This window comes from Ailuropoda melanoleuca, chromosome 16 (assembly GCF_002007445.2).
Source record: "Ailuropoda melanoleuca isolate Jingjing chromosome 16, ASM200744v2, whole genome shotgun sequence".
Taxonomy (NCBI): domain Eukaryota; kingdom Metazoa; phylum Chordata; class Mammalia; order Carnivora; family Ursidae; genus Ailuropoda; species Ailuropoda melanoleuca.
Genome location: NC_048233.1, coordinates 50,527,828 through 50,542,568, shown reverse-complemented (window position 1 = coordinate 50,542,568; position 14,741 = coordinate 50,527,828). Strand labels below are relative to the sequence as shown.

The 14,741-nt window shown below is 53.6% G+C and overlaps 2 protein-coding genes across 3 annotated transcripts in view; one reads left to right on the top strand and one right to left on the bottom strand.

Annotated features, from left to right (window-relative positions):
* Positions 1 to 2,840, bottom strand: part of OTOG (otogelin) — an 87,017-nt gene extending 84,177 nt beyond the window's left edge. Inside the window, 2 exon segments of the mRNA XM_011232207.2 lie at positions 2,030 to 2,107; positions 2,685 to 2,840. Coding sequence (XP_011230509.2) covers positions 2,030 to 2,107; positions 2,685 to 2,840 — 234 coding nt within the window.
* A 2,177-nt stretch (positions 2,841 to 5,017) lies between these two features.
* Positions 5,018 to 14,741, top strand: part of USH1C (USH1 protein network component harmonin) — a 45,816-nt gene continuing 36,092 nt past the window's right edge. For both annotated transcript variants that reach the window (XM_019805859.2, XM_034645815.1), the window contains exons 1-4: positions 5,018 to 5,139; positions 12,541 to 12,608; positions 14,035 to 14,178; positions 14,283 to 14,421. In XM_019805859.2, the coding sequence (XP_019661418.1) occupies positions 5,104 to 5,139; positions 12,541 to 12,608; positions 14,035 to 14,178; positions 14,283 to 14,421 (387 nt within the window). In that variant the 5' untranslated portion in view covers positions 5,018 to 5,103. The remainder of the gene's footprint in view (positions 5,140 to 12,540; positions 12,609 to 14,034; positions 14,179 to 14,282; positions 14,422 to 14,741) is intronic.

Here is a 14,741-nt window from a genome sequence, read left to right as displayed (position 1 = left end):
TATCGTTTATAAATACTTAAAACATAAGATGACAAAAGACATCAATTATATTGCAATATAGTTATGAAAATATTTTATAAAAATGTGTGATTTAGTAATATTTGTGCTTGTTTATTACTACATTAAATAGTAAGATCTAGCAGCAGGTCTTATCACTGCCAGAGTTTTGAGGTAGTGAGTATAAATGAGATCTGGAAATACCAACAAGTATAAGGTGATACGACAATGTCTGTGATTTCCCCTGGTGACAGTCACAGACACTGCTACTGCTGTATTGTAGTTTGTAGCCTATCAGCATAATTAAAGGGAATGCTAAATTTCAGTGAAATTAAATAACACTGCATTTTTCCCCCATCCTGGTCTATACCATCAATTCTCTGGAGAATGGCTGCGCTCTACAGGAATGTGGCAGCACTGAAATGTAGGTTGGTTAGCTGCTGGTCTGGGACCCCCACCCTTACCCGTGAGGTTATTCTGGGGAGAAGCCCTGGAAGGATCCCCAGGTTCACTTTCTAGCTAATGACCTCATTCCTCCATGCTCCAGTGGCTTTAAAGGAAGGCCGTTCCAACCCCTTATTTGCTCTAAGGAGTAATGTGAGAAACCTACTGGGGTCGTCTGGTCCAGACGCTTCCCCAAGGAAAAGGGAGGGAGGCCTACCCTGGAATCCAGCAAGGAAGGAAACCTACCAGGGGGAATGAGGTGCTTGGCTAAGGGTTATTTTCCACTAAAACACAGAGATTCCTGGAGTTCTATGAGGCGTTTATGTTGTGGGGCAACAGGCTGGCTCCACGAGAAGACCTTGTTTCACGTGCTTCCTGGGGGCCCCTGCAGGTCACCCGCCTGCCTTGATTTCATCATATATAAAGAGTAATGGGGCACCTTGGTGGTTCGGTCAGTTAGGTGTCCGACTCTTGATTTTGGCTCAGGTCATGATCTCACGGTTGTGATGATGGAGCCGCACGGCAGGCTGCCTGCTTCTCTCCCTCTCCCTCTGCCCTCCCCCACCTTCTCTCTCGAATAAATACATAAATCTTTAAAAAAAAAAATAACATTATCTTTCAACTCAAACTGTATCTGCCTATGATTCTAAAACTTCGGGCCTGCCTGAAAAAGTGGACAAACAAGAAATAAGAAGCCTAGGTAATCCATCCCTTCCAGAATCAGCATGTTCTCCTCCTGTCTTGGGGTCTTCATACCTATTTCCAAAGGCAGGTATTTGGGGCACATTGTTTCCTATTATAAATGATACTCCGCAACCTGCTGGCACAAGGAGCTGCCCAGAGCTGATCCTTAGGGCCAGGGTGCATGAGTTGAGGTTCGAGACGTTCTGGGGGATCTGGCTGTGGGTAGGCCAGATTTGTAACGTGTCTGCGGTTGTAGACAAGGGAAATGCAGGACACGACTGGAAAGACAGCCCAAGTCACCCGATCCAAAGACCAGAGAAATTTGGCAAAGGGAGAAAACAAACTACCCCCTCTCCTGACAGCAGGGAGGACCCCAGGAGGGTGGGCAACAGGGAGTGGTGCAGACTCAGAGGATAATAGTTTGGGGCTCTCCTTCCCAACCAGCCCTTCCTCCCAAATCCCACCAAGTGGCCCAATTTTTGTGTCTCTTCTCAAGGCATCCTTGCTGGAGTGGGGCCTCTTACGGGGTTTTGTACCTTCCTAGACCAGGCAGGTAAGAGAGAACTTGACTTGCCTAAAGCCTCACCTTTATGCTTAACCCCAGGGCATGGGAGAGTTCAGCTGTGTCCTTATGGCTTCTCAGTGCCCTCCTCTCCAAATAAAACAAAACAAAAACAAAAACAAAAACAAAATGAACCAACTACAAGGTCTCAAGAGATTAGTTAAGTGGGAATACAAGTGCCCCATGAATTTGCATACTTCAGACATATACTAGGAACACTGTTCCCTTTCAAATAACTGCAGAGGCAACCTTCCTGCAACCTGCCGAGCTCCCAGCCAGCCCCAGTCCCAGACAGAAATAAGCCCCTGTCCAGTGACGCCCCCTTTCCAGGCGTCCTCTTACCTGGCTTCCCATCACTGTCGTAGCATCCTCTATGGTGAGGGTCACCTCCTGATGTCTGTGGCTAGATGAGAAACAAGCCTAACATGGGGGAGGGGATAGGAATGGGCCATGCCTCCCCACCACCCCAAGTGCACCCCACCCTCTGTGCTAAAACCCTGGGGTCATCCCCACCAGAAATACAGACGGGAGGTGCGGGTGGGGCAGCCACAAGCTTGCCCTTACTCACCTGGGCTCCTGGGCTGGCTCAGGCTGCTCTCCACGGCTCTGGGCTGTGGGTGCTCCGCCTGGGGAGGATCGTTCTCCGCTCAAGCCAGGCTCGCCCACCACCTGCCCCCACCTGCTAGGAAGCCTCTTCTTCACCCACCCCCCACCCCCGTTCTCTCTCCCTACAGACTTCAGTCTGTTCTCCCCCTCTCTGGCGACCTCTCCAACAGCGGTCTCCCTCTTTTCTCCTACTCTTTGCGCCCCAGTTCTCTCTAACTCCCCACCTTGGGTCTCTTCCATTCTGCCTAGCTTGTTACCCATTCCCGCCGCTGTCGCTGGCCTCTTTTTCCCTGGGCGCCCTCCTCTGACCCTCTCCTTGGCTGTCGCCGTGCCCTCCCTCAAACTTCTTTTTCCTCCCTCTCTAGAACCTGCCCCACCCGTTCCCCTAAACATTCCCCCCAGCCCCCAGCCTCCCCTAGTCCACATCCCTCTCACCGAGAGACGGCACCCGCAGGGACTGGTCCGTAGTCTCACCCTGGGGCAGCCAGACACAGGCCAGTAGCAGGCAGAGCGCCGTCGTGGGGGTGCGCGGGGCCGGGGACCCCATGGGGTGCACAGAAACTGGGAAGCCTGAGCGCAGGGCTGGGCCCTAGTGCCTGTCCCTGCGAAGGCAGAGTCACACTTCCACTCAGCGGCCGCGGTCCCTTTAGCCCTCTGGCCCCAGGGTTCCTTCAGCCCCTCCTCCTAGGTGCTTGGCTCCTCCCCGAGCTAGAGGGACAGGACTGCCCAACTCATTACCATAACTTAGGGGCCAGATGGTGGCCCAGCCTTTGTCCTGCTCGACCCCTGACCGCCCCCAGCCAGAGGGGGCTGGATTCAGATCACTGGACCCTAAGTACCCTGGGGGAGCAAGGAGGTGGCCATGCAGCCCCCAACAACCCTTACTCCTCGAAGATCCCCAACTTAGAAGCCTGGGTCTTGCTTGGAAGGCCCTTTCACCAGACATGCAAGATGCTGTGTGAGTCTGGTCTTCCACTCTCCTTTCACAGGGGCCCTGGGACATGCCACTCGGTGGCCAGTTGTCAGTGGCAGAACCAAGGCTCAAGCCTGCAGAATCCTGGTCTGTGCTCCCACCCCTCACCACTACAGCTTCCAGGGCGCCAAGGCCCTACTTTACACCCAGTTTTGAGCACCTCTAGGGAATGGATCGTGACTTAGTCCTCTGTATGACCAGCACTAGCACAGGCCCCAGCTCAGAAAGTGTTTACTGAATGACAGAAGTGCGTCACACTCCGAGGACCCCGAGATTATGACCTGAGCCAAAGGCAGATGCTTAACCGACTGAGCCACCCAGGCACCCTGGGAGAAGAAGCATTTAAAGAAGGAGAGAGTCTGTGGGGGTGCTGGTCATGGAAAAGGATTGAGGTGGCTAGTGAACTGCATTTCCCTTGTAAGGCCATTTGCCACTCTGCCTGGATTGTAACTATGAAATAACAGATAAGAGATGTAGGGAATCAACAAAGTAAGCTGGAGGGGAATATATTTTGAGTGTCTTTCCTGGACCTTTGAAAATCCCACAAGTCTTCCCCCTTTTATCTCTGACTTAACTAGCTAATATTAAGGTGAGAACATGGGTAATATTTCAAGGTTCTTCTCCGGGAAGGATTTATATCCTAAACTAGGCAATAATTTAGTACTAATAAAAATAAGTCTGTTGGCAAAACTGCAACTATTAGGGATAAGATGAAAAGGAGGGGGGTCTTTAGATGTCCCTGAAGTTACAGTTGTAAGTGGTTCACTATTTTGGGTTGCTGTCCACCTCCCTGTCCCCTGCCCCCTGACATGTTGCAAACAGGTCAGGCCTCCACCCTGGATTGAATCCAGGCACCAGCTCCATGATTAAAGGTCCCCACTCTCTCCCATTCACGCCTGTTTTTATCACCCTTCTCCTCACCCCCTCCTCCCTCTCAGTCTGTCCCAGGCTTGGCTCATCATTGTCTGCACACACCAGCGCTAGACCTAGGAGGTGAACAAACTTCGGTTGAATTGAATCAAATGAATCACATGGGGTCTGGGCCCTGGGTAAAGGTCAGCTGTAAATCAGGATGTCCCTGCCAGGCCCTTCCACGCCTCAGTGAGTGTGTGTGTGCACGCGCGCGTGCGTGCATTCATGCGTGTGTGTGTGTGTGCGTGTGTGTGTGTGTGTGTGTTTGAAGTGGGGCTGATCTAGGGAGGTGGGAGGGGAAGTCGGTTCAGGAGGGGCACTGCCTACCACCCACCGGTTCAGGCCTCTGTGAGCTGTATAAGACCCAGCCCCAGATCAAAGACTTCTTCCGACTGGGAACAGGCCCTGGAGGAGGCCTTTGTAGAATCGACGCGGAGGTGAGATGCCTGGCAGGGGGTGAAAACCGCAGGAGCGCGCAAATGGGCTTCTATTTGCGTGTCCATAGGTTATCCCTACCCACCTTTGTGAGAATCTCAGGACCTCCTCAAAAAAGTATTCCGACCTCCATAAAAAAGTCCCAAACCTCTTGCCCACGCCTCCCAAGATCCTCTCCCTCAGCCATTTGTGTTGGGGATCATTCCAAGGAGAGCGCCGGCCTGGAGTCCAATCACCGCCACCGCCGCCACCACCACTTACACACACTCCAGGCCCTTTGCTCCGGGGTTGTCGGTGGGAGGTGACAAGTTGCAGGACAGGTGTCTCGGACCTCCCGCCAGCCCCGCCCAGGCCCCGCCCCCACCGCGCTCAGGTCCCGCCCCACTGCTCCCAGGGCGGGCGGATCTCAGTTGCGGCTCCTGCCGGCTTGGGGCGGCCGGGTATCCGAAGGAGCGAGCTGTGTAGCGACGCGGTTCGATCTGACCCAGCCATGGACCGGAAGGTGGCTCGAGAATTCCGGCACAAGGTCAGAGCTGCTAGGGACCCCTAAAGGGTTCAGGACCCTGGAGTCCTGACAGGGTGGTGGGGGATGGACATACCCCGCGCCGACCCTTCCTTTTGCAGCGGGGGCGGGGTGGGGGAGGGCTTAGGGCTGTGGATGGACTAGGATCTCTGAGGGTGGTTTGGTTTCCAGCAGGGGTACCCAGTAAAATAAGGGAGGGGACACTACGACTTCAGGTGTAGGAACCCATAAACCGATCTTCAGAAAGTGTCCTTTCTCCTTCCGCCTTCCAGGGCTGGGACTTCCCTGGGGTTGGAATGCCTTCCGGCCTTGGCCTGAGACAGGACGCTTCTCTGACATGCCCCAAGCTCAGGGCCATTGGAGCATATGGAGAGGGTATGGGACAGTGTCTGAGAGGTGGGGATTGGTGGGAAGGGAAACTGGTTGCCTCCCTCTGTACTTTGACTTCAAAAAAAGAGTTAGAAGCACTTTCGGGAGCCCCCTCCCTGCTTCAGGGCATTTCTTAGGGCCTGAGAAGCAGCTGAGGAGCTGGTGCTGACCAGGGGGCAGTGGGAGGAAGGGAGGAAGTAGGGAAAGTCGGAGTCTTCAGACAGCCACCTCTCCCCTGGTGTGTCCCAATAAGGGACCTTAGGGATGGTCCAGGATTCTCAGAGGCCCTCATTGAAAGCTACTGGATTTCACCCAGGATGTTTCCAGAACTGTTTCCAGAGCTGTGCAGGAGCTGCTGAGGCCCTGAGGCCAGAGAGGACCGTTGGAGGTAACCCAGTGGACCTCCCCACCAGGACTCAGGATGCTTCAGAGCCCGAGGGTGAAGCCAGGGGTGTCTAGAGCTACCCACAGGCTGCCTGAGGGACAGGTGACTGGGTGCCCTGACACCCTCACATCGCCCAGAGGAGCAGTGTCTTTAGACTTTTTTTTAGCAGTGTCTTTGGCGTTTAGACAAGCCAAACCTCTTCTGAAGCCTGAGGGGGTAGAGCTCAGGTAGGCAAGGTCAGGGTGCTTAACCCCTCTCTCCCCACAGAGGGAACCCAGGGGAGCCAGAGTAGCCAGCCAATGTGGGGGCCACAAAAGCTTAGGGTCAGGGGGCAATCATTCATCTAATAAATGTATTTTGAGTACCTACTCTTGTGCTAGAAATCGTCTGTGTCCTCAAATTGATTACTGGGCAGGTGGGCGGCAGACCTTACACTGATAATTATCCATGGCTGGGTGCTGAGTGTTGGGGGTCAAGGTTTGGTAGTGTACAAAGGGGGAAGCTCATACCTGCAGAAGTGTCCTAAAAAAGAGGCTTTGGGTAGTCTAAGAGTGAGAGATAGCCAGAAGTTCCGTAGGAGTTTGGGGTGAATAGCAAGGGAATCAAGAGACAGTGTCCACCAGTGCATTCCGTTGTGCAGGGACATGAGCTGAGAAATTTCAGCTGTTGAGAGCATTTGGTGAGTGTAGATTTCAGGCAACCCACTTTGAAGGAACACGACCTCCTCATCCCCTCCCCCAAGATTCAGGCTTGAATTTCAGTTTCCTGCCCCTGGGCAGAAAGTAATATCAGGTCCTCTTTTGCCTTTTCCCTGTGGGTACTAGTCTTTGCGTCTTTTTCAAGAATTACCTCTGGGGTCCTTGGTCTCTGGTGTCTGGGGGCCCTGGAGTTAGCCTCTGTTTCTCTTCTCCAGGCCCTACAGGCTCCAATGGGCCTCAGGCCTCTGGGTTTCTACTGCCCTGCTCTTCCTCATCACAAGAGCCATTACCTATTTATGTCCCTGTGTGTGCAGGCGGGGCAGACACCAGGCTGGGCAAGGCCCCAGGCTGGACTTTGTGCCCTGCTGCTTCCGAGACAGCAGCAGCCTTGCCCTCCCAGGTTGGAGATCATCTAGGACTGGGGAGAGAGGACAAAGCAGCAGAGGATACAGATGGGGGCACACAGCCATACTGGGTGAAATTTACAGCTCCTGTTGATTGCTTTCTAGCTGTCCCTTGTTTAGCATTACAGAGCACATATACCTCTGGGGAATGGTTTGTAACCTAAATCTTTCATTGTTGGAGGTAGCATGACAAATGGCATATTGTCATGGAACATGCTGTGTGGCCTTGAGCAAGTTATTAACCTCTGTTCATTGATTTGTTAACTGATAACAATAATATTTAGCTAGTAAGGTTCTGAGGGTTGGATGAGGTCTAGATGCGCATAGGGAGTTTAAGTGGACCCTGGCATTTAGGGAGTCCTCAACAAATGTCCATTGCTGTTCTCTGTTACCTGGAGCTAGGCAGAACTGGGGTCAAATCTCAGCCTTGCCATTCACTGTCAGTGAGACCTTGGGCAAGTCATTTAATCTCTCTGAGCTCTCGTTTCCTCGGCTGTGAGATGAGGTTCAGAGTGCTTCCCTCACTGGGCTGTTAGGACTAAATAGGAATTCAAGGACTGGCTACTCTGGACCTGTAGTAACCATTTGGTCCACAGCCACCAGTGGATACCTGCAGAGCATCTTGTCGGATGAGCCAGCAGGCTCCAGGCTGGTGAGCAGAGTCTGTCCTTCTGCGCTTATGCAGTTTCCCAAGGACATCAGCAGCACTTGCACGCCCTTCCCAGCAACAGCCTTGGGCCAGGATACCGAGGAGCAGGGAGGGGAGCAGCAGAGACTAAGCCTCTTCCCTGAAGAACCAGATTTTCAAAAGAAGGCTCCCCCTGTGCTCACTTCACCTGCACGTGGCAGGAACTCGGTTACACATTTACTCAAAAAAGCTCATATTGCCTGGTCAGCAATCATGCATTTATGGATCTCTGCGGTGTACCATGCCCGAGGCCAGGCACTTGGGGGTGGGAAGAGGAGATAAATAAGGTGATCAGAAAAAGCCCCTGCCTCTCAGTGTTTTGCTAATCCCACATGCATGTAATAAACATTGACTGAGCTCCTAAGCTACGCCCGACAGTACTGTAACCATTGAATAATGAAACAAAGTCCCTGGCTCCTTAGTGGGGAAGACAGACGGTTAACAAGTAAACCAACACAAGTATCATATAATGCAAAGTAGTGACAAATGCTATGAAAAAAATAAACTGGGATGAGAAGATAGAGGGCAACCAGACGGTAGTCAGGAAGTTCTCGCTGAAGAGCTGATATTTGAACAGACATCCAGAAAGAAGTGAGGGAAGGAGCCATGGGGATATATATGGAGGAACATTACAAGAAGGGAGAACAGTAAGTAGAAAGGCCCTGCTTTAGGAACAGCAGATAGGATGGTGTTTCTGAGAGGAATTACGGATCGAAGAGTAATGGGGGATGGATGAGAGTAGGGCCGGGGCCTCGAAGGCATTGGTCAGGACTTTGGGTTCTCAGAATGGTGGGAAGCCAGCAGGGGAGTGACATGTCTGCTTTACATTTAAAAGTGATGGTTCTGAATGCTGGTAGAGAGCAGACTGAGGGGACCAGGAGCAGAAGGCAGACCCCAGACAGGAGGCTCCTGCTGCAGCCCAGGCCAGAGGTGGGGGCTTGGACCAACATGAAGGGCAGTTACAGAACACAAGAAAAGGTAGATCTGACGGGCTCTGCTGATGGGTGTCTGTGGGTGTGGAGAGAGAGGCATCAAGAGGGGGTCCATATTTTGGAAGGAGCAGGTTGGTGGGGACAGGAGGAGAGCTGGCAGAAACCAAGAGCTCCATTTTGGATGTTTTAAGTTTGAGATGCCTGTTCAACCATTAAGTAGAGAGGTGAGCAAGAAGCCAGTAGCTGTGGGAGTCTGAAGATGGTAGGGAGAGGCCGGTGCTGGAGCCTTACTGAGTCCTTGAGGAATAAATGGTAGTTCAACCTTGAGATGGATGAGGTCACTTAGGGACATGGTGCAGAGGAAGAGAAGGCCCAGAACAGGGCCAGAGCACCCCAACCTTTAGAGGAGAGAACGAGGAGAAGGAACAGCAAGAGAGGTAGGAGAAGCAGGGCAAGGAGCGCATGATCAGCTGTGCCAAGCCCTGGGTCAAATGCCACCAGCTAGCTAGCAGGACACAAGTGTCTTGAAAAGATGAAGAATAATAAAACAAGTCAGGTATACCCCGTACTACCCAGGATGCATGCTGGGAAGGCCTGGGAAGAAGTGTGGCTGGGTCCATTCATCCCGCCAACATTTACGGAGGGCCCAGGGTCCGCCAGCTGCTGAGAATATAGGATCTGTATTCATTTATTCTCACTGACTCATTAGTTAAATAAAACTAAACAAACACTGAGAACTTACTATTTGCCAGGCACTGTGCCAAGCATTTAATGATTATTAACTCAATGAATAATAAAAAAACAATGATTAATCCCTCATAGAAGGATGAAATCCTATGAAACAGGGACTTTCCTCCCCATTTTACAGACGAGGAAAATGAAGCACAGAGAGGTACAGGGGCTTCCAGACGGGGAAGGGGCTTGTTGCCCTCCCCCTGCGCACTCCTCCCAGCCCTGGGTCTGGGCCACACACAGATGAGTGGGCAGACGGGAGAGGAAAGAGAGAACGTACAACACAGCTCTGCCAGTGCCATGGCAGAGGTGAGAAGAAAGTGGTGTCTCGTGCACAGAGAATGACAGGACAGGTTTTTGGGGGGGCGTGAGCGAAGGTTGGCCAAGGAGAGCTGATGTTTGAGGTGTCTTGATGGTGAAGGAAGAGCTCACAGAAGATGCTGCTGGCTCCACCACCGCTGAGAGCCCGTGTTTCACAGCAGCCAGGCTCGAGGCAGCATGTGGCTCATCCAAATGGGAAACTAAAGAGAGTTTCATGAAGGGCAGGGACACGTGAGCCAGCAAGGTGTGCTAACAGGGCCTGGGGGAGCAGAAGGGGGCCGGGTGCTCCTGAAGGGGCAAAGGAAGGGGGGCCCCCAAAACAGGGGAGAGCCATGGCTGCAGAGGAGCTCCGACCTGCATGTAAGGTGAGCCAGCAGAGAGCGAGCTGGGGAGTCGGAGCCCCATTTCCTTTCTCCTCAGGCCCTGTCACCACCAGCCGGGTGTCAGGGCAGGGAGCCCAGGCCAAGCCTCCCGGGACACAGGGCAGCACGGAGCAGGCTGCAGAGTGGGTCCTGGGGGCCCAAAGGAAGAGATGCGGCACGTATTTCCCAGCCCTTGACATCTTGGAGCCCTGGGCACTGTGGAAGTGCTTCGTATATATTCACTTACTTAATCCCCACAACAGCCTGAGGAGGGCAGATGTTCCTTGAGCGGAACAACATGCATTATTCAATTTGTTCTTGCTCCCTTTCTCGCTCATTGTATGGGTGCACACGTGGACTTGTATTTGCTTGAGCTGAATGCTGTTTGCTTCCCCTGCACAGCTGTCCTGAAGGGCCAGTCCATATGGAGGAATGCTGGGAAATGAGGCTGGAAAGGGCCCAAGTTGCTAAACCCAGAATTTAAGTGCCCCAGACAAGGGGCCTGCACCCCTCTACCCCCCACCATACAGACTGATGGCAGAGAGCTGGTTGAACATCAGCCAGAGAATGCAGCTGTGGGACAGAGGGGACAGACACAGGGTGGGCGGGGAAGGAGGCATTGAGATGATAAAGTCTTCGTAGGTGGTGGGTTCCTTTAGGATTTCTGTGCCCATATCAAGAGACATCCAAGGAAAGGAAAAGCTTTTTTTTTTTTTTTAAGATTTTATTTATTTATTTGAGAGAGAGCGTGTGAGAGAGAGAGCACAAGCGTGAGTGGAGGGCAGGATCAGTGGGGGCTCCATCCCAGGATCATGACCTGAGCCAAAGGCAGAGCCTAACCAACTGAGCCCCCCAGGCACCCTGGAAAGGAAAAGCGTTTTAAATCTAATTAGAAAAAGAAGATACAGTGTCTTGCACACAGTAGGTGCTCCATAAATGTGTATTAGAAAAACGCATACAAAAAGTTATATCTGGTAAGTGGATACTATGTGGTGGTTAGAAAAAAGGCAGGGGTTTTGGAGCCAGCGGGCAGGAGTTAGAGTCTCAGCTCTGCTGCTTCTTCGGGCCCGTCTTTCCTCATCTGTTGGTGGGGACGATAATACCCGTGCACGTCAGAGGTTTGTTGGAAGGTTCAAGATAATTCACGTCGAGTTCCTCAGACACAGTTGGCAGTCAGTAAGCGAGAGTATGGCCTGAATGGGCGAACAAGGAGCTGTCCAAGGACTGGCTGCAGGGAGCGCCTGCGCTAGGGCGCTTTGTGCCGTTCTCCTGATTTCCTGGCGCTCAGTGTGAAGCACCTGACACACAGTAGGTCTTCAACAGCACCGTGCCGCGCAGAGGCGCACAGTGCCCAGTGGTGTCTGCCGAATGATGGACGCACTCCAGCTGCTCTGTCTACAGCCTTCCTCTGTCCTCTTGGCTCAGCCCTGGGTCACCACCTTCCCAACACTCCTCAGCACACGTCTGCCACAGCCCCCTGGATCTGTCCCTCTTAGCTTGGTTCTGGCTGGTCATAAAAGAGTGGGTCACAGACTCATGCAGTACCGCCCTGCCTCCTCGCACCTGAACGCTGCCTTCATTTAAGGGGAGTCCGAGCCCCGTCTCGTAGTCTTTCCTGAGCATATGCAGCTCAGAGCCTCCTTACCCGCCTCCCAGCCTAAGGCTCTTCTTGCCCTCTTACTCAGTCTTGAGTTAAAGAGACAGCCAAGCATATGGCGTGCAGAGATTCACACTGCACGTCCCAGGGAGTGGAATTCGGGGCTTCCACCCATACCGTTCCCCTGGGATTGAGGTGCTAATGAAACAGCTCCTGACCCTGACCTTGGAGTCCCAGCCATTGACGTCAGCAAACTTGAAATGATGTAACTTGACTCTTCCCCTGGGGGGGGTGAGGAGGACTGAAGGAGCCTGGAGAGGTGAAGGAGTGACCAGGAGGCTGACTAGTGGACAGAAGTCGGGACCAACCCAGCCTAGGCCAGGGCGGAGTTGCCCCTGGCATTGGTGACACAGAGGACAGTAGGGGGCTTCTGGCAGGTGGGATGTGCTATCTGATCGAGTGGCCCAAATCCTTTCTGAAAGCAGTTATCCGGCACTATAGCCACCATCAGGTAAGACAATGGGCTTCTTCCAGACTGGGGAGCTGACCCTGGCACGGCCACTGTAGACGCTGGTGACATGGCCACGGGGGTGAGCGGCAGCACTGCTGTCACGGGGCTGCATCACTGTCATGGGGAGGGGCACGTGTGTGCGTATGAATGTGCGGCTACCTGGGGGTGAGGATCAGCTTGGCCACGTCTGGTTGGGCACAGGTACTCCTGTGGCCACGTCGGGGTGATCTGCATGTGGCTGCTGGGGTCAGAGGACCAGCCTGGCCCCTGGCTGCCCTCCTCTCACAGCCCCAGCCCCAGCCCCGTGGAGATGCTGGGGGGAGAGTGGCGGTGGCCTCCCCCTCCCTGGGGTCTGCTATGGGCGTGCTGGGCCTGGGGCTAGAACTCTGCCCTCGGGTTTTCTAGGTGGATTTTCTGATTGAAAATGATGCAGAGAAGGACTATCTGTACGACGTGCTGCGTATGTATCACCAGTAAGTGTGCGGGACCACCGGGTACCTCCATCTCTAGGGAGCCCTGGGATGGGTTGTTCTGAGACAGGGGAACCCCCCGGACATCCTGGGGAGCTCTGGAGGGGGGCAGATGCTCAGTGCTCCTGGATTTAAATGGACACGCCGTTCTCTTGCCTTAGCAAATACCGACTCTAACACTCCGTGTGCGCTGTGTGCTTGATGCTGAGGGTGCACGAGTGAGCAAGTCGGCCTGGTCGCTGCCCTCAGGCTGCTCGTAATCCGATGGGGGAGGCTGTTAAGCATCCGGATAGGTTCCCTAGAATATGATTGGTGAGACGGAACAAGAAATGCCAGCTGCCCCAGCCGCACGTCCGATGGGCCTCTTGTCGTTCTCCTGCCTCTGTATTGGGTCAGCATATGTTTATAAGCTCCTGCCACTTGCTGGGCACCATGCAGAGTCCGGAAATGAATAAGATCTACTTTCTTTCTGCACATAACTTGTGGTCGAGCGGGGGAGTAGCCAGACTCTACAAACACCAAGAACTCTAATAGAAGTTGCAGTAAGATAACTGCTAAGGTGAACTAAAAGCCAAATGTGAAGAAAGGAGTTTTGCTTCTAATCGTGGGGGGAGGACCAAGAAGGCATGAGGATAAGAAGGATGTCGATAGGTGGAAATATCAGAGGAGGACATTCCAGGCTGAGGGGTCAGTATGAGCACAGGTGCAGAGACATGAAAGCACAGGATGCCAAGGGGAAGTGACAAGTAATCTGGGGGAGGTAGAACTTGGGGCACACAGAGATCGTAAACAGCTATGAGCCTGGAGCAGCTCCGAAGAGGCAGGTCATGGAGGCCCTGAGCCTCCCGAGGAGCGTGGAGTGTGGCCTCTGGGCAGTGGGGAGCCCTTGAAGGGTTTTGAGAAGGGGAGTGACTTACGTTTAGAAAATATTAGACGAGCATGAGCAGGTCGGTGACAGCTGGAGAAGTGCAGGTCGGAGATGCTGAGGGTCTGAACAGGGTGAGGAGGAGTCATGTGAGAGATACGATGAGGGCAGACTTGACAGAGCTTAGCCGCGGAGCAGAAGTGGGGGTCCAGGGTACGATTGGGGTCACCAGTGTCTCCCATGAAGTTTTCTGGCTGGAGAGATCCTGGGCTTCAGAATTAGGCAGAGCTGAGTTTGAATCCCGGCTTGAGTTCATCTGTAGAACGGGTTAGCAATCCCCACCTCGCCAGTTTCCTTGTGACATTTAATGGAACAGAATGAAACTCTTATGAGGCACCTGGCCCAAAGTTAGGGTCTCCGGGCTTTTCAGGGGCTTTCTCTCCATTTCCAGGGCCTGGACCCAGGGGGTGGGGACGCAGCCCGAGACTGCTTCCTCTGGGAATCCTTGGGTGTCAGAGGCCACGGGCATGGGTGAGGCACCAGGTATTTCCCATGTCTCTGCAGAACCATGGATGTGGCCGTGCTAGTGGGAGACCTGAAGCTGGTCATCAATGAGCCTAGCCGCCTGCCACTGTTTGACGCCATCAGGCCGCTGATCCCACTGAAGCACCAGGTGGAGTACGACCAGCTGACGCCCCGGCGCTCCAGGTACAGGGGGCGCCACCAGGCCAGAGCAGGGGTGGCAGAGGTCACCTGGGATGGACAGGGTCACTCACTAGCGGATGGGCCATCCCTGACCTCTCCTATGGCAGGAAGCTGAAGGAGGTGCGTCTGGACCGTCTGCAGCCCGAAGGCCTCGGCCTCAGCGTTCGTGGGGGCCTCGAGTTCGGCTGTGGGCTCTTCATCTCCCACCTCATCAAAGGCGGTCAGGCAGACAGCGTCGGGCTCCAGGTGAGCGAGCAGAGTCCAGCGGAATGGGGGGTCAGGGCCTCAGGCTTCCTGCCTCCCCACAGAACGTGGTCGCCTCACTTTCTGAGACTTCGGGCAAGGAAGAAGTGACACATCCTGACAGATTTTCCTCGGGCCCATAGAAATCAGGCTCAGGCAATTGCCTGTTCTCTTCAGTCCACCTGGGAAGCTGGCTGCTGCATTTCACACCCCCTTTCCCTGCTTCCCGAAGGAGGAGTGTAGTGATGTCCTGGCAGTTGAAGCTTTGGACGTGCGGCCTTTTACTGGAAGGGAAAAGGAAATCCCAGTGTGGTGTGGTGTTT